At 34.7% G+C, this 20,241-nt stretch overlaps 4 protein-coding genes across 4 annotated transcripts in view; 3 read left to right on the forward strand and 1 right to left on the reverse strand.

The window, feature by feature from the left end:
- The first annotated feature begins 3,594 nt into the window (after window positions 1–3,594).
- Window positions 3,595–4,041, forward strand: LOC130636899 (uncharacterized). The gene has a single exon (XM_057446750.1). It carries the CDS (start codon window positions 3,595–3,597, stop codon window positions 4,039–4,041), a length of 447 nt encoding a protein of 148 aa, XP_057302733.1.
- Window positions 4,042–4,934: 893 nt separating this feature from the next.
- LOC130636901 (uncharacterized protein K02A2.6-like) lies at window positions 4,935–7,936 on the forward strand. Its single transcript, XM_057446751.1, has 4 exons — window positions 4,935–5,571; window positions 5,642–6,247; window positions 6,290–6,697; window positions 7,731–7,936. The coding sequence occupies exons 1-4, from the start codon at window positions 4,935–4,937 to the stop codon at window positions 7,934–7,936; spliced, it is 1,857 nt and encodes a 618-aa protein (XP_057302734.1).
- A 983-nt stretch (window positions 7,937–8,919) lies between these two features.
- On the forward strand, window positions 8,920–11,040 carry LOC130636059 (uncharacterized). The gene is made up of 2 exons (XM_057445647.1): window positions 8,920–9,349; window positions 9,464–11,040. The coding sequence occupies exons 1-2, from the start codon at window positions 9,300–9,302 to the stop codon at window positions 10,455–10,457; spliced, it is 1,044 nt and encodes a 347-aa protein (XP_057301630.1). The 5' UTR covers window positions 8,920–9,299; the 3' UTR covers window positions 10,458–11,040.
- Window positions 11,041–12,646: 1,606 nt separating this feature from the next.
- Window positions 12,647–20,241, reverse strand: part of LOC130636058 (protein maelstrom homolog) — a 34,370-nt gene continuing 26,775 nt past the window's right edge. The window contains exons 10-11 of the mRNA XM_057445646.1: window positions 14,092–14,246; window positions 12,647–13,757 (exon numbers count right to left, since the gene is read on the reverse strand). Coding sequence (XP_057301629.1) covers window positions 13,273–13,757; window positions 14,092–14,246 — 640 coding nt within the window. The 3' untranslated portion in view covers window positions 12,647–13,272. The remainder of the gene's footprint in view (window positions 13,758–14,091; window positions 14,247–20,241) is intronic.

The following is a 20,241-nucleotide window of genomic DNA, read 5'->3' on the forward strand; positions in this document are numbered from 1 at the left end:
TATTAGGGTTTAAAGGTTTTTTAATGACGTCATCAACCCGTCTATTCCGAAACGACTTCGAGGACCCAGGTTTGGGAAAATAACCCAAATTTGCCCTAGGTGGTCCCTAGTTACCCACGCAGTGAACAATCATTGACATCACCACCTCGTTTCCAAGTTATTTGCCCTTAAAGTATTAGGTGCACTGTAATGGCTTCATTAATTTAATATAGGATATTGACGTCGCGCCGTAAAGTCAGAAAATTTAGCATATTAGACATGCATTTTTCGGCAACATCAAAGGAAAATGAACACATCCACTTTGCCTGTCACAGACACACAGACAGACACACTTAGCGTATTATTATATAGATCATCATCCCCGTATGAAAATATGCGGATGGTGTCAATGCTTATACAAATTTGTTGAGAGAATTGGATGAAATTTGTGACGATGGTATTATTGATGGTGTCTATTCTAATCTATATAATAATACGCTAAGTGTGTCTGTCTGTGTGTCTGTGACAGACAACGTGGATTTCTTCATTTTCCTTTGATGTTGCCGAAAAATGCATCTCCAATATGTCAAACTTTCTGCTTATTTATATCAATGATATATTTAGAGCATCTAGTGTCTTAAATTCAATTTTATTTGCTGATGATACAAATTTATTCTTTACTCATGAAGATATAAACGTACTTTTTGAAACTACTAACCTAGAATTGGCTAAATTGGCTGATTGGTTTAAAGCGAATAAATTATCCCTTAACACTTCAAAAACTAGATATACCTTTTTTCACAATCTTAGTAAAAAAGATGAAATGCCTCTTAGGTTACCTGGATTAGTTATTGATCATGTAAACATAAGAAGAGAATATTCAATGAAATTTCTTGGAGTTCTTCTAGACGAAAATTTAACTTAGGGAGAACATATTAAATTAGTGGAAAACAAAGTTTCCAAAAGCTTAGGAATCTTATATAAAGCCAGTTTCGCTTTGAATAAGAACTGCTTAAGAAACATATATTTTTCCTTTATACACTGCTATTTAAACTATGCAAACATTGCATGGGGTAGCACTAATATAACAAAATTAAAAAAACTGCACATTCAGCAAAAACATGCCAGTAGGATTATATTACGACAGAACAAATGTTCCCATTCTAGACCATTGCTAATAGAACTGGGTATTCTTAATGTATGTCAGCTAAACATTTTTCAAGTCCTTATTTTCATGTATAAGATTAAAAATTCAATAGTACCAAATATATTCATTACATTATTTAAGAAAGTTCAACATAAATATCCAACTAGATTTTCAGGTAATAATTTCCTTCGGCCAAAAATCATATCTAATGTAACAAAATTTTCAACATCAAACCGAGGCCCAAAACTCTGGAGCATGCTTCTAAACGATGAGATAAAAAGCATTCCATCTACAAAACAATTTAAAATTACACTAAGAAATCAGCTGTTACGAAGTAATAACGAACAAGTCTTCTTCTGAAACAACACTACGTGTGATAATTAAACGCTTTCTTTTATTTAACATAACATTTAATATTTTATTAAGTTTTTAATTATCAATTTTTATTTGACGCTCTTTTTAATGACGGCTATGTAAGGTGTGAGATGATAAGACTGCATAGTCTTCTACTTACTCCTGCCATTTTATTCTACGTACGTGATACAGTTATGTATATATATATATATATATATATATATATATATATATATATATATACCATATATTTAACTTGTAATAACAAATTAGAGTGCTCGATGTAAAATCATACAGAGCCTTAATAATATTGGTAAGGTTAAAAAGTAAATACGACTTGTATACAACTTAAAGTTTCACGCATCATGCGATCATCAGGTATACATATAAAGTATAAAAAACTTTTACAAACGTTTTATATAAACTGCTAGTAATCACTTTAAATATACCATATCAAGATAATTATCTTAACTCTGCACAAGATCCTGAACAGGAACAATGTGAAAGTGAGCTATTCCTGCACGCGAAACTTCGAGCGAATCGTCAAAAGCCACAATGCAAACGTCGGCAAAACAAAACCTAAGGAGGCAGGCTGCAACTGCCAGAGGAGCAACAAACCAAACTGTCCTTTGCCAGGAAACTGCAAAGTCGAAGACGTGGTTTATAATTGCGAAGTAGCGAGCCCAGAAAAACCAACCAAACTGTACATTGGCCTAGCCAGTGGAAAGTTTAAGTTGCGTTATGGCGTCCACAAATCATCCTTTCAGCACAGACACCTTGCGAAAACGACACTTGCCAAGTACATTTGGGAGCTCAAGGACGAAAAAGCACCATACACCCTGAAGTGGTCTGTAAAAAAAAGGGTGGCCCCCTACACCAACATCACAAAGCGGTGCGCCCTATGCTTGGTCGAAAAGTTTGAAATATTGACGTCAAAGCACCCACACCTTTTAAATAAAAGATCTGAATTGCTGTCTAAGTGTTTGCACGAAAGAAAGTTTTTATTGAATTACAATGGTTAAGATAATTATCTTGATATGGTATATTTAAAGTGATTACTAGCAGTTTATATAAAACGTTTGTAAAAGTTTTTTATACTTTATATGTATACCTGATGATCGCATGATGCGTGAAACTTTAAGTTGTATACAAGTCGTATTTACTTTTTAACCTTACCAATATTATATATATATATATATATATTTATATATATATTTTAAACCCTACTATCTCTGCAACCGTTTGTCAAAAATACGTGATCCTATACATTTTCTTGATCAGCGTTTCAAGATCTATACGATGAAGGCAACAGGTATACAAATTTCTAAAAAAAATTTTAAGGTCTTGACGGACCATTGCTGACGTCAGCAAAGTTTTAAAACTTTATATCTTCTTAACCGTTCGTCAATAGCACATGATCATATACATTTTCTTGATCAGCAGTTTAAGCTCTACACAATAGAGGCAACGTGAAAGCAAGGTTCTTTTATTTTGCGAATGGGTTGCTGACGTCATCAAAGTTCGAATGACGCTTATTTTTCATATTTATCCTGCCTCAGTGGATTTTTCCACGGGATTTATCGACTAGTCTCTTATAATAATACAGAGACTGTGTCTATTTGTAACAGGCAAAGTGGATATCGTCATTTTCCTTTGATGTCGCCGAAAAACTTATGTCTAATATGTTAAATTTTCTGACGTTACGGTGCGACGTTAATAACACTACCTTAACGTCAACATTCCAAAACCTGGTTCCCCAATCCGTTTCGGAATGCACGGGTTTATGACGTCATCAAAAAACCTTTAAACCACAATATTTCCGTAACCGTTTGTCAAAAGTACATGATCCTATACATTTTCTTGATGGGCGTTTCAAGAGCTATAACATGAAGGCAATTGGTATACAAATTTCGAAAAAATAATTTTCTGTATGTTATGTTCCATGTTTAGTACTGTGGTTCGTGAGTCTGTGTTTTATACTGTGTGTCACGTGTTTGTATATAAACCTGTATTTTTGTATCTAGAGTTAGTCTATGTTGAGCATATAATACGAAGGACATTACTTGTATTCTCTGTGTGAAGCTCCATAATAAGTGGCGACGAAAGATAAAAATATGGCAAAAGCTCTTAGCAATATTCCTTGTGTGAAACCCTTTATAATTGAAAAAACTTCAGTGAATTTGGATAAGAAATGGATTGTATGGAAGGATGATCTGGAATTATTCTTAACTGCCAGAGGTATTACTCAAGAAGCACAGAAAAAGGTTTTAATTTTACACTTAAAAGCAGGTACGGACACATATGCAGACGTCATTCAGAAACTCGACACATATTTTAAACCGAAAAAGAACATCACGTATGAACGTTATTTATTCAAACAAACAAAACCGAAGGATGGCGAAAGTTCAGTTAATTATGTTACAAGATTGAAACGATTAGGTGAGTCATGTCAATATGCTGATTTAAATACAGAAATCAAGGACCATTTCATACATACTTGTACATCGAGCTCGCTACAAAAGAAACTTTTACGTGAAGACACATTAACCCTGGAGATTTAATTAAAAGTGGCCAGAAATGAGGAAATATCGTTATCCCAAGCAAACGAAATGAAAAACCCCAACGATGAGTCGATCGAAGAATTAAATCGTGTACGAGTTAGATTTAATAATCGTCAAAAAAACAACCCGCAGAACAATTGTCGAAACTGTGGAGAAAAGTTCTTTCCTGGGCACTTATAAAGTTGCAAGGCAATCGGTAAAATATGTTACGAATGTGGAAAGAAAAATCATTTATCGGCAGTTTGTTTATCATCGAAACATGGACAAAATTATCAACGACACCATAGAGATTTTAATCGCAATCGTGACCGAACGAAAAAACGTGCTAACCAAGTACAAGAAAATGCGAGTGATAGTTTGTATATCTGAGGAAGAGTGTGAGAATGAACATTATTTAATCTCTGTCGAGAACAACAAAGTTTTAAATTCTGTTACAAATTACGCCAAGATTTTAGTTGAAAATGTACCAATTAAATTAATGATAGACACTGGGTGTACAACAAATGTCATAGATCGAGAAACATTTAGCAAAATAAAATCTAAAAATTTAAACATTGTTTTGAAAAGTTCAAAAACAAAACTTTATCCTTATGCTTCACGGCCTGTGAAAGTTGTTGGTAAATTCAACGCCCTTTTTGAAACAAAGAAACAAATGTGCTCAAGCGTGATTTACGTAATTTATAAACAAAAAGCCGGAAATCTATTGGGTATCGACACCGCAAAACAATTGAAACTAGTAACAATCGCTAATGAATACCGAAAGTCAAAACGTTGTACCGAATATCCCGAAAGAAATAAAAACTTTTGATAAACGACTTTGATGAATGTTTTCATGGTACCGGAACGAATGCAAACTACATGTCAAACCGGATGTTCAGCCAATTTATCAAAGAATGAGGCGCCATCCCATATATCTTCAAAAACAAATAGACAGTGAAATTATACGCTTAGAGGAAGCTGGAATTATCGAGTCTGTGGAAGGACCGCAAGAATGGGTATCAAATTTAGTAGCCACACCCAAATCAGACAACTCAGTACGACTATGCTTAGATGCTCGCAGCATCAACACTGCGATACAAGGAGAAATTCATCCAATACCGACCCTCGAATCTATACTTGATGACATGCATGGGGGTAAAATTTTCAGTAAAATAGATATGAAAGAAGCATACACACAAATAGACCTTGAGGAAGAATCGAGAGAACTGACAAATTTTCACACGTCTTTCGGCATTAAAAGATTTAAAAGATTGTGCTATGGAATAAACAATGCTTTTGAAGTATTTCAAAGATCGTTGGATCAAACCATTGGTAAATTACGTAATGTGAAGTGTATTTCGGACGATATTATTGTTTACAACAAAAATTATGCCGAACATTTAGAAACTTTAAAAGAGTTATTTACAAAAATAAAAGAGCTAGGACTGCGTTTAACCACACGAAAATGTGTTTTTATGAAAGAGTCAATCTCATTTCTCGGGGTTGTTATTTCTTCGGAAGGAGTCAAGCCAACCCCAGAGAAAATCCAAAGTTTGGTAGAAGCATCGCACCCAACTTGTGTTACTGAACTAAGAAGTTTTCTTGGATTACTTACTTACAGCACCGCTAAGATTATTATTAAAGAAAGGTACGAAATTCATATGTGGAACTGAGCAACAAAAAGCATTTGACGAGTTGAAGGACTGTCTAGTAAGCAATAAAGTATCGATATCGAGATCATTAACAGAAACCGAAAAACGATATGGTATAACAGAAAAAGAAGCACTGTCTGTAGTTTGGTGTATTGAAAAATATCATCATTATTTATATGGTATGAAATTTAAATTAACAGTTGATCACAAACCACTTCAGTTTATATTTAAACCGCAAGCAAAGTTAAGCTCACGAATAGCGCGTTGGCAGCTAAAGTTACAAGCATACGATTTTGATATCAACTATTTTTGTGGAGAGCAAACCATTACCGATTTTCTGTCACGACAACGAAATGCTCAACCATTGGACGAAGATCGCACAAACCAGTATATCAACTTTATTACGAAACACAGCACACCAATGTCAATTAGTCAAAATGAAATCAGAAATGAAACATCTAAGGATTGTGAACTTCAGTTAATCTCAAATGCAATTAAAACTGGAAATTGGGACAACCTTAAAGAATACAAAATTATGCAACAAGAATTTTGTGAAGTCGATGGAATTATTCTTCGTGAAAATAGAATTGTATTACCAAAATCACTTTGACAAACAGCTATCAACATTGCCCACCAAGGACACTTAGGTGTTCAAAAAGTCAAGAATTTACTTCGCAGCAAATTTTATTGGAAAGGCATGGAAAGTCATATAACAGAAGCATTATCGAAATGTAGGGCCTGTCAATCTGCAGGACCTTACCATGCACCAACACCACTAATACCTTCACCATTACCAAACCATCCATGGAAGGAACTAGCTATCGATGTATTTGGTCCACTACCATCTGGAGACAAACTGTTAGTAGTAATCGACCTGTATTCAAGATATCCTATCGTGGAAGTTGTGAAAAACACTATTACTTCAAATATGATCAACAAATTAGAGAAAATATTTTCGTTATTTAGATATCCAGAGAAAGTTCGTATCGATTGTTTTACATTAGTGACGGTTGATCCGCTATATGGCATTGTTTTTTAAACCAATCAGCTTGATTTTCGAGAATTTTAACCAATCAGGATGTTTTAAAATCAAAACAAGCTTTTTTAATCGACATGTGAGGCGAAGAAACTTTTTTTGTATATAGGTGAATATTTATCATAGCACATCCGTATTTCATTCTCAACAGAGAATGCTTCACCCCGATAAGATCTCTGATCATGACGGGCGAGTATAATGCGTGTAAGTCATATTGAAGAAGAACTACTTTGTTCATCACTAACATACTGCCAAGCAGTGAGCGGGATTCGATCCGCGGTCCCCAGAACTGGGATCCGCAGACGAAGCCACTACACTATGTGCGGCAATATGTTAGTGATGAGCTCAGATAGTTTATCCGGATGGTGTTTATACATATAGGTGAATATTTATCATAGCACATCCGTATTTCATTCTCAACAGAGAATGCTTCACCTTGATCAGATCTCTGATCATGACGGGCGAGTATAATGCGTGTAAGTCATATTGAAGAAGAACTACTTTGTCCATCACTAACATACATCACTAACATCACTAACTTTTTTTGATAACTAAAGTTTGAAAAAAAAAATCACTATAAAGCTTATGAAAAAAGCTAACAAAAACAAATGATACCATTCGGTATAGAAGACTTTAAAAAACTCAGCATGAATTTTTAGCTTCATGCCTACTTAAAATGTCAACATTTTACAACTTTTTGCTAACGAAATGTTATAAACTTTAGAGTAAGTATAGTTTTGTTTTTATAAAATTTAAAACTTTGTTTCACACCTTCCATTCATGACCAGGGAAAGTCGTCCCAGTCTCAAAAAAAGGTAAATAGGCTATTTTTCTCCTTTAGTTAAGCAGAGTTATTTTTTATTTTTTGAAATGTTAAACCAGACCATTGCTACTATTTATAATGTAGACAAGAGATGCCATTTGTTATCGCCAAATTATTGTTCATATTTTTTTCTATATAGATTCTTCATTATTAAGTTGAAAGAGGAATACCCTGTAAATTGCATTCCGCCCCCGTTTAGCGAGCGATGCTAGTGTTAAGTTTTGGGTTTCTAACGGAGGTGCTGATAGGCCTGATTTTAATGAGTTTAAAACACATGTACCACATCAAACCATTGCACCGTCCTCAATTTTTCATTCTTCTAGCACCTCCACTTCCACCTCCATCGATTCAATCAAGAAACCTTACGATTTTTCTAAACACTTCTCAAAATTTACAGATTTTTAATTAATTCAATTTCGTTTTGTCTGTACATTCCAATAAAAAAAGAATAAACGGAGTATTTGCTTTGCTACATGTCAGATTATGCATACTGAATCCCACTAGCATACAAGTTTCTTATTTCGTCTGCTTTTAAACATTCGATAACGCATTTTAATTTGCCGTGGGTTTTTAAAATATTTTGCCAACAGTTATTCAATAAACTTGTCGTGAGTTTTATTTTTTTGTCATGATTTTTTTTCTTTTGCCGCGAGTTACTTTTAATTGCCGTGAGTACCCCGCAGTGAATTGTGAATGGCGAATTTAGTGGTGAATAGACCTTTCCCGAATTTCCTAATTATGCCAAACTCAATTAAAGAGGACGATACTAAAAATGATTCTCACCCCTAAGTTCCTTAGCAAAAGGTAGAACAAATTATCTAATTTTGTAAATATTTCTATTCGTTAAGTGCCTCAATTCCGAGCTGAAAGTTACGGTCAAACCCTTTTAGACGAGCTTTCCAAGAATAGCCCCGTTGTCAAAATAATTATTTTCTTCAAATCTAAATAAAATCCAACCAGAATATTATATTGCTCTAAAAACTTTATTGTTGTCATGATAATTTAATATTCTATCTGAATATCCTTATTTGAAGAGCACCAGAACCATTATAAAATTTTGGATGACGTCATAATTATTATAATTTATGAAATTCGGGAAAGGTGTATTAGCTGTGAAATATTTTTTTAATTTTTACGTCAAACGAAAAACAAATTTAAAATACTGAATGAAGCACTCTTTTGGGTATTAAAAACCAGACAGTTATTTTGAATTCTTTCCACTAATGAGTTTTTCTAAGAATAAACACTGAATATCGCGTACTGATTGGTTAAAAGTTTACAGCAAAATATTTCGCCGCTGAAAAGTCGGAACTGTTTCTAATTTTTGGCGAAGCGAAGTAAAATTCAGTGCCGTAACCACCGGGGGGGGGCAGGGGGGCCCGCCCCCCCCCCAATAATTTTTTCAAAGATGGTTATGACAAGTTAAGAAAAACGTTTTGTCTTATGTCTAAAGACCATTTGTTATATATAAACAAACTAAACACTTATTGAGAATGATTTATAACCGATTTCCACTCTTTTATTTATTTAAAACGCGTGACTCTTATACTTGCTGCATGGAAATGATGATGAAATTGGATGGAAACTACATTCTGATAGTGTTTGCTGCATGGAAATGATGATGAAATTGGATGGAAACTACATTCTGAAAATAGTGTTTGTGAGAAGACGAGAACGAGTTGGACTGACTTCAAAAAAAAAACAAAAAAAAAAACGTGTAAGAATATAGAATTAACAAAGTAACAGACTAATTTGAAAAAGAGTGAAAATGCCGAAGAAAACAAGTGATTTATCAAAATGGCTCATTAGACCTGAAAAGTAAGTGACTTATTAATAAATAAATATTTAATTACTTTGTTAACCCCACCACTGCTTTTTAATTCATCCCATAACTGTTATCCAAGCAACCTTTACACTTGTTTTGCTTTTCAGGCGAACAAACGAAGAAGCAACAACAACACCTACAACGACGACACCTACAACGACAGCACCAACAAACCCGGAGAATAATTTTAAGGAAACAACGAGTGATCCATCTAAACCGAACCAACCTCGTTCTTTGAGTTTTCCAAAAACAACGTTTGGTAAAGATCCGAAACAAAGATCGTTTAACCCAGAGGAAACACACAGCGAGTTAAATTCGAACTTCCACCAGTTACTTTTACTTCGATGTGAAGATGATAAGAAACTGAGTGCATGGCTTGCAAAAAAGCAAAACTACACGTCACCGGCTATTCAAAACGAAATGCTGCGAATCGAAGCACTTAGTATTTTACGTGACATTGCAAAAAATATTCAGTCAGCTGAGATTTTCACAATCCTTGCAGATGAAACAGGGGATGTCTCAAATACGGAACAACTTGTCATTTGCATTCGGTGGGTTGATGATGAATTACAGGCTCACGAGCAAAGATTCGATCAACCTGATTACAAGACATACGTCAATTTACAGGAAGTTCTTTTAAAATCGATCACTGGTCAGGAATGGGAAAGTCATCTAAAAGCAGTTTGTCGTTTCTACGAAGGAGATATCAACGAGTCACTTGCTAAAGTCCAAATACCGCTACTCCCAGTCATCGCATCCAACCTTGGTTACGACAAAGAGAAATTCAAAGTAACCGATCTAATCAAGCTGTTACAAAGTTTTGATCAATCTCAAAGAACTCTTCTAAGTGAAGTTGTCAAAATAGCGAAATTGTTGTTGGTAATACCGTCCACAAACGCCATCAGCAAAAGATCGTTTTCTGCTTTGAAACGAGTCAAAACGTACCTTAGATCAACAACCACGAATTTACGTTTGAACAATTTGATGGTCCTCCATATTCATACTGATTCCGTTGACAAAATGGATTTAACTCAAATAGGAGATGAATTTATCGATAAACACCAAAGCAGAATAGACACTTTTGGCTATTACAATAGATAACATTTTTAGTCTTTTGTTCATGAAATTTATGTAAACGTTTATTCCCTGATTTAAAAAAAAAACTCAGAAAACTGGAGCAATTGTCTGTATTTTCCTTTATTTTCGTGATTTCTAGTGATTAAATTTCTTTAAAAAGTACTCTCAAAAAGGCTGTTTTAGCCAATCTAGCGCACTCAAAATTCAAAAATTTTTTGGCCCGTCGGCCCCAACCCTTTCGCGGGCCTCTTTAGACACTGAAACTAGGCTGGCCCCCCCAAAACGAAATTCGTGGTTACGGCACTGAAAATTAAAAAAATACACTGCGTATGCTCAGATACATTTCGGCGACGAACTCGCCGTCCAATTCGTTCTATCAGAATCCCTCTTTAATTGGAATAATTTCAACAACCACGGCCAATGGGAATTTATTAACCAATCAGATTTTAAAATTGCAAAAAAAAAAAAAAAAAAAAAGTTAATGAGAAAAAAAAGTTTAGCTTTTCAAACCAAAAAAGTGCTGAAATGCGGTTAAAGGCGCGTAATCACCCTTATCGAAAAAATTAACATATCTATTTTTTATATTTATTTCAAAGTTCAGACGGAGTTATGACTTTCCTGAAAATTTGAAGATATAAACCTACTAGAAATGGAAATAATGGTACTTCAATATCTTAAATTTATTGGGTTTTTTTTCCAGCCGCCATATTTAACGGTCTTGTTGATCTCTTATTCTCGTCTAATAAGCGGGCCGTCGCAAAATGTTCGTGTGAAACCGTAGGTAAACGAACGGCCTTATCTTTAAATGAGCACTGAGATGGAGTTTGATAAAATCGCCATTATGGTTGGCTCCGTTCACGCTGTTCTTTTTGGCTTGTTTTTCTTTGTAAAACATGGCATCAAAAAGTGAAAAGAAATTTTGGTTCTGTTTAAAAAAGAGGCCGATCGTAAAAAAACATCCGTATCACTTTCTCCACTTAGATTTAATTTTCTTCTATTCTATTCGCCATTGTTTTTGGAGAGCAGACAAAACAAAACAGAAAGAAGAAATCACAGCATTGCCTCGTGGCTATTAATTATGATAATTAATGCTTATCACGCTCTTTCTTTTTTTTATTAGCTGATCGGGATTATTGCATATTATAAGCAAAAAATCCAACAGGGTAGAATGCACATTGTGATAGTTGAAGATAGTTGAAACATTATGGAGATAATTAAATTTAGAGCATAAAAGGGGAAGTTCTGAAAATTTAGGTATTCTAATTGTCTAGATCTGATAATGTCTCCGTAAGGAAATGACTAACTGTTTGAACAAAGGAAAATAATCAAAAAGTAAGACAGCTAGCAAGGCAAAGCTATTTTCAGAAACAACAACAAGAAGTGGTCAGCGTTGCAAAGAAGTCTGATTTCAGTAAGTTAAAACGTTTAAATAATAAAGAATAACTTCGATTAATTTATCTGATTTATCATGTTCGGAACTTTGTTGATACATTTGTAAAAGCATTACGATGGAAACACAGCTACAGATGCTCTCCCTCCTTCATTATTTTTTCTGTAATGGCATGAATCCAGCAACCATGTGATCGATTTTGCCGTGCGTTTATTATCGCATGATTCGTGCAATGAAATGCAATGGCGGTTCTGTAGGTGAAGAGAAATTGGGGTGAGTTTGTTATTTCTAGGAAACATTTGAACATGTTCTGGTTGTCAGTTTTCAATAAAATTTTCTGGGTAATGTTTTCTCATCTTTAATTTTTACAATAAAATAGGCACCTCAAAAAAAGTTGCCTACAGGGTGATTACGCGCCTTTAAATGGAGTAAAGCAACTAACTGGTGCCAACAAACTAAAGATAAATGTCTTGTTTGTTATGTACAGTTTTATTATCTAGAACTTCCAGGAACGAAGAAAAAAATTATTCATCTACATTTTTTTTTACTTTAATTATTTCCGTTTTACGAATCCTAAAACTTCTTCAGAATTTTACTTCACTATATTTCGACCAAATTTCTACCACGTGAACAAACTTTCCCATTCCAATTTTAACAAGAAAGAAAAAGATAAAAAAACATCTGACATAAGTTAGTTATAAAAAGAAAAAGAAATCCGTGAAACATGTAGTGTATTTGTTGCTGGTTTTTCGGTTAAAACACATGGCCAGGGACTTAAATCCTTTTAAGTAGACGTATATCTGACAATTTAAAACAGAATATCTAATGTGAATAGATGGAAAACGATCACCAGATTATAATCATTCCAAAACAACATTAAAAAATGGCACGAAAACTATTAACAATATAAGCTATAATAAAAGAACACAAGCAACAGGCTTCAGACAAACTGACATGTTATTGTGAGACTCAATGATTTTAATATTTTTTAATTAAAAAATGTAGTGAACTAAACATGACTTTCCACACGCCAAATATATTTTTACACACAAGATAAACCATATTCTGTTTATTAAAGGTTTCCTTAGTCAACAAGCATCCATAAAAAATAAAATACAAAATACGATTGAGATAATTTGCCCCCTATTTTTTAAGAAGTATCTTTCTTTCTATGATTTTTCAGTTCTGTCTGAAGCCCGAATTAGTAGCAAAAGTTAATGCTGTCAAAAAAGATATATTCTGGATAAATAAACGCTGGTATGGGGAAGTTAAAGGACAGTTCTATCCAGTAAAGGGTTTTTCCCTCCCCAAACTCTTTTTGTTAGAAGTTCCAGAATGCACAAAGAATGAAAATGCCAAGCCTCTGATATTTTTTTTTAAAAAAAAACGCTTTTGCAAAAAACAAAATTCATTGCACATCAAGGAATTTTCTTTGAAGTCACAGTCTAATCAATCTGTCCTCCATTCAGAGGGCGGTGGCGGCGCTTGCGACGGGTGGGGTGGAGGAGCACTACAAGCGTAATGGTTTAAGTCATTGTTGAAATTAGTTGTGGGAGAAGTGTCACCAGCCGTGCCCTGTTCAAGGGCTGTACACGCATTTCCACTGGAAACAGTTTCTTTGATTGAGTTTTTCGGAGCTCCTTCAGGCTGCTGTCCTGGACGACGCAAAGACGCGACCAAAACACGTGCCCGTCCTCTACCTATTGACAATTTGGTGTTCGGTTTACCGTCTCTAGATGCGCTATTCCTCTGAAGTTGGTCATCCTGATGCACTGCTGGATTACTAACATTTCCATTTTCGTATCCACGCAGAGAACGCCATCGTTTAACTTCGTCTTCCTGTCGAGATTGATTATCTTGCGTCTCTTCACCTTCGACAACGCTGTCGGCATTTATTTTTAACTTTTCCATCACAGTTTCCGCCAAAAACTCGTCTATTAGTGAGAAAATAGGACAATAATTAGCAGTTTCAAGACGTGCTACGTCTTCTAACATCAGTTTTTTTCTGTTTAAGAAAATTTCTATTTCAGTGAATATCTTTTTCTTAGATAAATTATTTAAAGCGAGGCAAAACATAAAAAAGGAGCTGACAGCACTTTACTGAAGGCTAGGCAGGTTCGACACTACTTCGGAATCCTTTTGATGTTTAATAGCTGCGCGACACTGAAGTACTCTTTAACATTTTTTGTTCAGCCCGACCAACTTATTTCCACCTTGTTGACATTGTATTTTGTTGCTTGTTTTAACTTAATCAAGTGTATTACTTACGACGGTCAGATTTTCCATTTTGGGCTACCTTTGATTTGCCTTTAGATGTGCTTCGACTTGGTATTAACGTATAGCAAAGTTCGCCTTTGGCAGGGAGATGATTTTCAGTAACATCGACGTTAAAATGCTCACAGAAATAATTTGCGACGCAAAAACTAAGAAAAAGAAGATATAAATGATTTTAAATGAAGAAATCAACGTTCAGGGTGATAATCCACGCTGCATTAAAAGCGATTAAGAACGATTAGTTGCGATAAAAAACAATTTTTTAGGAATTTCGAGTGCACACACACATTGATCAAACATCTTTGCTCGGAAAACGATGTGTGTTAAAATCCTTCTCAGATGTTTGAAATTCATGAACGCAATAAACAACAAGAAATATTATAACAGCTAGTTAAGAGGGTCCGTTGAAAAATCTACTTAGGCAGAAGAGCGATGAAAAAGATTTGCCATTTGAATTTTGATGAGGTCAGCAATGACCCGTTAACAACCAAAAAATGCCGAATTTTGTCCTTAACAGGCAAAGTTGATGTGTTCATTTTCCTTAGATGTAGCCTAAATTTCCTTTGAAGTCTCCGAAAAAGTTATATCCATTTTGTTAGCAGGTTTACTTTGTTTACATCACGTGATCAAACTGGAGCAACTTGATTTGCTGAAATAAATTTAACGGCTTTCTTTACAAAAATGGTGTCCCTCGACACCGAAAAAAACAACAAAAAAAGAACGGTCCCTTCGTCTTGAAAAAAGTGAAAAGAGCATATTTAAAAAGCATATTTAAAAAGAAAAAAGTTCAAGTGAAGAAGTAGAAATGTTAAGTTGGAAGTGAGAAGTGGAGCTAGAAGTAAAGAAAGTTAGAAGTAGAAAATAAAGGCTAGAGTTTGAAGTCGATTTGAAATCACAGATAGTAAGAACTTTGATATTTTTAGACGTTTGGTTTTTATGTCGCTGGAGCAAGCAGGCTCCATTTTCAGCAAAAGCCACCTGCCCAAAAGCCTCAAATTCTTAAAGTAGCCGTATTTGTTGACATTTTGTTGCATAATTAATAAGTGCCCTGGCGTGTAACTAATGTATTTGTCCTAAAATTCAAAATGCTACAAAAAGCTGTTAGCTGATTAACAAACGGAAAACTTTGGTTTGTTGAACTCACTGTAATGTTATTATTTTTACTTTACTATTGTTTCTCTTTATATGTGTTTTACTAAGCATAAATAGCTAGCTTTAGTTTTAGCTAAGTGTTCCCAGGTTAAGTATATTTAACTGGGTGTCTTAGCTACTGTTAGCTGGCTAATGTTAGCCTCCAAGTCCAGCTCCCCTCCCATATGGCTAGCTCTAACCATGACTTCTGTTGTTATTCCTCTTTTTTAATTATCTATAGCTAACTACTATAGTTTCCAAATTTCTCTTCTTTTATGAGCACGAATTATGATGTAACAAGCTAGCTAGCTACCTACAAAATCTTTCAAAGACTTGAACTTTTGCAGGATAGTAGGGTGTATTTTTATGCCCATAGAGTGTAGATGAATTCCGTTGTTTACATTTTCAGTGGTTAAGCTCTTTCGGCTTTCGCATTTGCGTGGCAGGGAAAAAGATTGGGGTGCTAGGTGAAGCAAAGTAATTATCAGTTCATTTCTTCAAACGAGGCATTCTTAATGAATTCAAATAAATCAGAAGCCATCAACCTACACTCGATAATAGTTTATAACCCCAACGATGTCCCTGTTAGAAGAAATCCACAGTAAGAGACCTTTCTTCACCAAATCCTAGCATCTTTTTTCCTGCCACGCAAAAGCCAGAGCCAAGGAGCTTACCGCTAAAAGTAAACAAAGACGTCACGCTGAAATTTTTTCACATTACCTGTGCATTTTACAAGCAATATGACAAGTTGAACGAATTTTATAGAATTTAAAGTGTGTGTGTTAAGTTATTTATTATTGTTTTTTTTTCTGATTTTGTAAGCTAATGTATGCCCTGAAATGACTGGTTTTTCTAAATTTTGATGTGTTTCAGAGCCTTTTTGTGGAAGATTGATGGGTAATGGTAATATACGACATGTTGAATGAAATTATTTTTGTTCATTTAGATGTGTTTCTCAAAAACCAATCTGTTTTACATTTTGTGTAAACTTTTGTTTACAAACCGTATACAATGTTTCCAAAATAATGATATTTTTTAATTCAAGTTTATTCTTTGCTTATTGATTTTTTGACATTTAGGTTCAGAATTGTTGGTAAGGGGCAGTACGGATCATCATGCTAAAAAAGAATTTTTTTGTGTTCTTAACCGGTTGATTTTTACATTTTGTGTAAATTTTTGTGGGAGAGAATGGTATGCAACTGAAATGACTGATTTTTGTAGATTTATATACATTTAATGTTTTCTAAACTATGGCTTTTTCATATTTTTTGTATAAGCTTTTAAGGGAAAGAAAATGTGTAAACTTATTTTTGTTGATTTGTGCTAACTCTTGCAGGCCAACTTTTTGACATTTCAGAATAAAATACTGAGGGTTTTCAACATAATCACTTATAAGATGTACATATTTGAGATGCGTTATTTCTGACATTGTTATTATCCGTGTTGTGACTGTTGGTGTTCCTACTGTTGGTTTTGTGAATATTGGTGTTGCGAGTGTCGTTGTTGCGAGTGTCGTTGTTGCGAGTGTCGTTGCTGTAACTTTTTATCAACTAGATTTTGCGCCTTGCAAGCTGTTCTTTTTTTGATTTGTGTAAGATTTGACATTTGACATTTTGTGTAAGATTTTAAAAACATTTTTTTTGTATATGCATTGCTTATGTCAGCAAAACATCTAAAGCAACTTATTTTTTTAATGGCCTTTTGCCTAAGTGGACTTTTCCACGGCTTTATCGACTAGTCTCTATAATAATACGCCAGTTCTATCTGTCTGTGACTTTTGCAAAGTGGATAAAATTTCTTTGATAAAGTCTATAAAACATCGTCTATAAATTTGTTCTGTATATTACCAAACTTTGGCGTTAAAGCAATATTGACGTCAAAGGAAAGTATATTAAGATTAGTGAAGCCATTGCATTGCACTTTTAAATTTAAGGCTAAATAACTTGGAAACGGGTGGAAATAACTGACGTCATCTCCTGCGCAGGTAACTAGGGACCACCTGGGACCAATTTGGGTAAGTTTCCCAAACCTGGGTCCCCGAATCCGTTTCGGAATGGACGGGTTGATGACGTCACCAAAAAACCTTCAAACCCTAATATCTCTGCAGCCGTTTGTCAAAAATACGGAATCCTATACATTTTCTTGATCAGCGTTTCAAGACCTATACAATGAAGGCAGCAGGTATACAAATTTCTAAAAAAAAATTTTTGGGGGTTTGACTGGCCATTGCTGACGTCAGCAAAATTTTAAAACCCTTATATCTCATTAACCGCTTATCAAAAAGACATGATCATATACATTTTCTTGGTCAGCGTTTAAACCTCTGCACAGTACAGGCAACGAATAAACTAAATTTCGCCAAACATTTTTGTAATTGCACTGCTGACGTCAGCAAAAAATCTAAAACAACCTATTTTTCCATTGTCCTTCTGCCTAAGTGGATTTTTCCACGGGCCTTATCGACTAGTCTATATAATAATACGCCAGTTCTGTGTTTCTGTAACAGACAAAGTGGATATGTTCCTTTGATCTTACCGAAATTTTCTTTGAAGTAACCGAAAAATGCATGTCTAATATGTTAAATTTTCTGACGTTTCGGCGCGACGTCAGTAACACTACTTTAACGACAATATCCTATATTAAATTGATGAAGCCATTACAGTGCACTTAAAACTTTGAGGCCAAATAACTAGGGAAAAAAGGTGGTGACGTCAATGATTTTTCACCGCGTGGGTAACTAAGGACCACCTGGAACCAATTTGGGTAATTTTCCCAAACCCAGGTCACCGAATTCCTTTCGGAATGAACAGGTTGATGACGTCATCAAAAACATTTAAACCTCAATATCTCTGCAACCGTTTGTCAAAAGTATATAATCCTATACATTTTCTTGATCAGCGTTTCAAGATCTATACGATGAAGGCAACGGGCATTCAAATTTCTAAAAAATATTTTCTGGGTTTTGATGGGCATTGTTGACGTCAGCAAAATTTTTAATCTCTGATATCTCCTCAGGCGTTCGTTGAGACCATATGATTCTGTACATTATTTTGACCAGTGTTTCAAACATTACACATTACAGGCAAAGAATAAACAAATTTCGCGAATTTGCTGACGTCAGCAAAACATCTAAAACAACTTTCTTTTTATTGACCTTTCGCCTAAGTGGATTTCTCCACCGGCTTTATTAACTAGTTTGACATTAAACCTAAAAGTGCAATGCAATGGTTTTACTAATCCTATATTAAAATACGCTTGTGTGAGTGACTATATGAGTCCACGACACGCAAAGTACGGGTCACTTTCTTACGACGTGGCGTTGCGCTAAAATTTACTAAGTTAAAAAAAAACGCAAAACCAGGGGGTTACTATTAGCAGTAGTAGGGAGTGATTATAATCAGGTTTTCGCTCCTTTCACACCTTTACCCCTAAAAACCCCGCTTTCACTATTTCCACCACCACCTCCTTCCCAAAACAAGTAAAAACTAAATCATATGCTGATATCAACACATAATAATAATATGCTAATAACCAACACATAATAATAAAAAATGTAATATATAATATGACGTCATCAACGCATGCGCAATAGTATATATGCTAGTATACAGAATAAGGTAAATTCCCTAAGTCATCTGCAAGTCACCAACACAAAATAATATAAAATATAAATGCTAATAACCAACACAAAATCATATGAAATAGAAATATACATTAAATACTAACACATAATCATATTAAATGAGTTTAAGTGTATGATACACCAATAACTAACACATAATAATATATACCTGACATCATCAACGCATGCGCAAAGGCATATATACTATATATGCTGACATCAACAAAATTAGAATTGAGTAAAGGGAAATTCCCTAATTGCCAGTTACCAGAGTTCTATCAAATAAATATGACCAAGGAATATTGCGACGAATGCGGGATTGATCTTGATAAGTATGATCGCTGTAAATGTGGTAGAAGGTTAATCATAAAAGGAAAAATGCTGTGTTGGCAGCACTATATAATGTATATCACCTACAACGGTGGGTGGTGTAATTGTGAAAAATCCTTGGTTGGGCTCTGATTATTAAAATAAAAGGACGTTCAAATTTTACAATGACTCCGTAGAGAAAAGGAACCAAGAGTACTTGATATTAACAATGTTATAATTGAAAACATCGTACTCAGCGATTTAATCCAAGCCAACGGGGGCAAAGATTCTAGGTATGTTATAGGCTATAAGAATGTCAGTAAGATATTATCGCTATTAATTCGAACACCAAATGGTTTTTATAGCAGGGGTGCCTCGCGTTATGTAGATGGCTCGTCGATTACCATGTCATTCGATTTACATCATAATCCAGAATGGCTGGAGAAATATCAGATCATCCTGGCTAGGATCGAGAAGTTGTATGGAAATGAATTCACAGCCTCGCCAGTAAAGAATCATCGGTATCTGAACGCAAAAGTCAAGGAATGAGAAGGTAGGGTGACAACTGATTTTTATGATCAACCTACACCATTGAAGCAGCCCTGCGAATGCAGATGTATTTTAAAAATATCCATCATTTACAGGCAGAATTCGAAGCATTTCATCCAGGTCCTTCTGGAGGAATGTAAGTATAGGCCAGTTGAATTTTCCAGGACCAGACACCTTATCGATTCAGATGATGAAGAGAAATCGTTCACTGTAGTGTAATAAGCTTGATAGATTTTGTATGCAGCTGCATACAAAATAAATAATGAACGAATTGAAAAAAGAAGCCAGAGCATTGGGTATTAAAGGTTACTCAACCCTTAAGAGGGCTGATCTTATACATGCGATTAATAATATAAAATATATCTCTACCGCAACACAAACCGATGGTCCTTATTGCAAGACATGTGTCGATATTGTATCAATGAGGATCCTAGAAGAGTACATCAGAGGCTTGGAAGCAAAACAGGAACGAACCATTATATATGAAAATGACCTAATGATTGATGCAACTACCGGTAAAGTTGTGGGTATCG

The sequence above is a fragment of the Hydractinia symbiolongicarpus genome, chromosome 3, assembly GCF_029227915.1.
Source record: "Hydractinia symbiolongicarpus strain clone_291-10 chromosome 3, HSymV2.1, whole genome shotgun sequence".
NCBI classification, from domain to species: domain Eukaryota; kingdom Metazoa; phylum Cnidaria; class Hydrozoa; order Anthoathecata; family Hydractiniidae; genus Hydractinia; species Hydractinia symbiolongicarpus.

What these genes read in the sequence shown, in the direction of transcription:
- LOC130636899 (XM_057446750.1), top strand. Translation starts at nt 3,595, where the DNA reads ATGGCAAAAGCTCTTAGCAATATTCCTTGTGTGAAACCCTTTATAATT.
- LOC130636901 (XM_057446751.1), top strand. Translation starts at nt 4,935, where the DNA reads ATGAGGCGCCATCCCATATATCTTCAAAAACAAATAGACAGTGAAATT. An exon ending in AACCCCAGAGAAAATCCAAA is followed by an intron (nt 5,572 to 5,641) that starts GTTTGGTAGAAG and finishes ACTTACTTACAG; the next exon opens with CACCGCTAAGATTATTATTA. An exon ending in GACGGTTGATCCGCTATATG is followed by an intron (nt 6,698 to 7,730) that starts GCATTGTTTTTT and finishes GCCCCCGTTTAG; the next exon opens with CGAGCGATGCTAGTGTTAAG.
- LOC130636059 (XM_057445647.1), top strand. Translation starts at nt 9,300, where the DNA reads ATGCCGAAGAAAACAAGTGATTTATCAAAATGGCTCATTAGACCTGAA. An exon ending in TGGCTCATTAGACCTGAAAA is followed by an intron (nt 9,350 to 9,463) that starts GTAAGTGACTTA and finishes TTTGCTTTTCAG; the next exon opens with GCGAACAAACGAAGAAGCAA.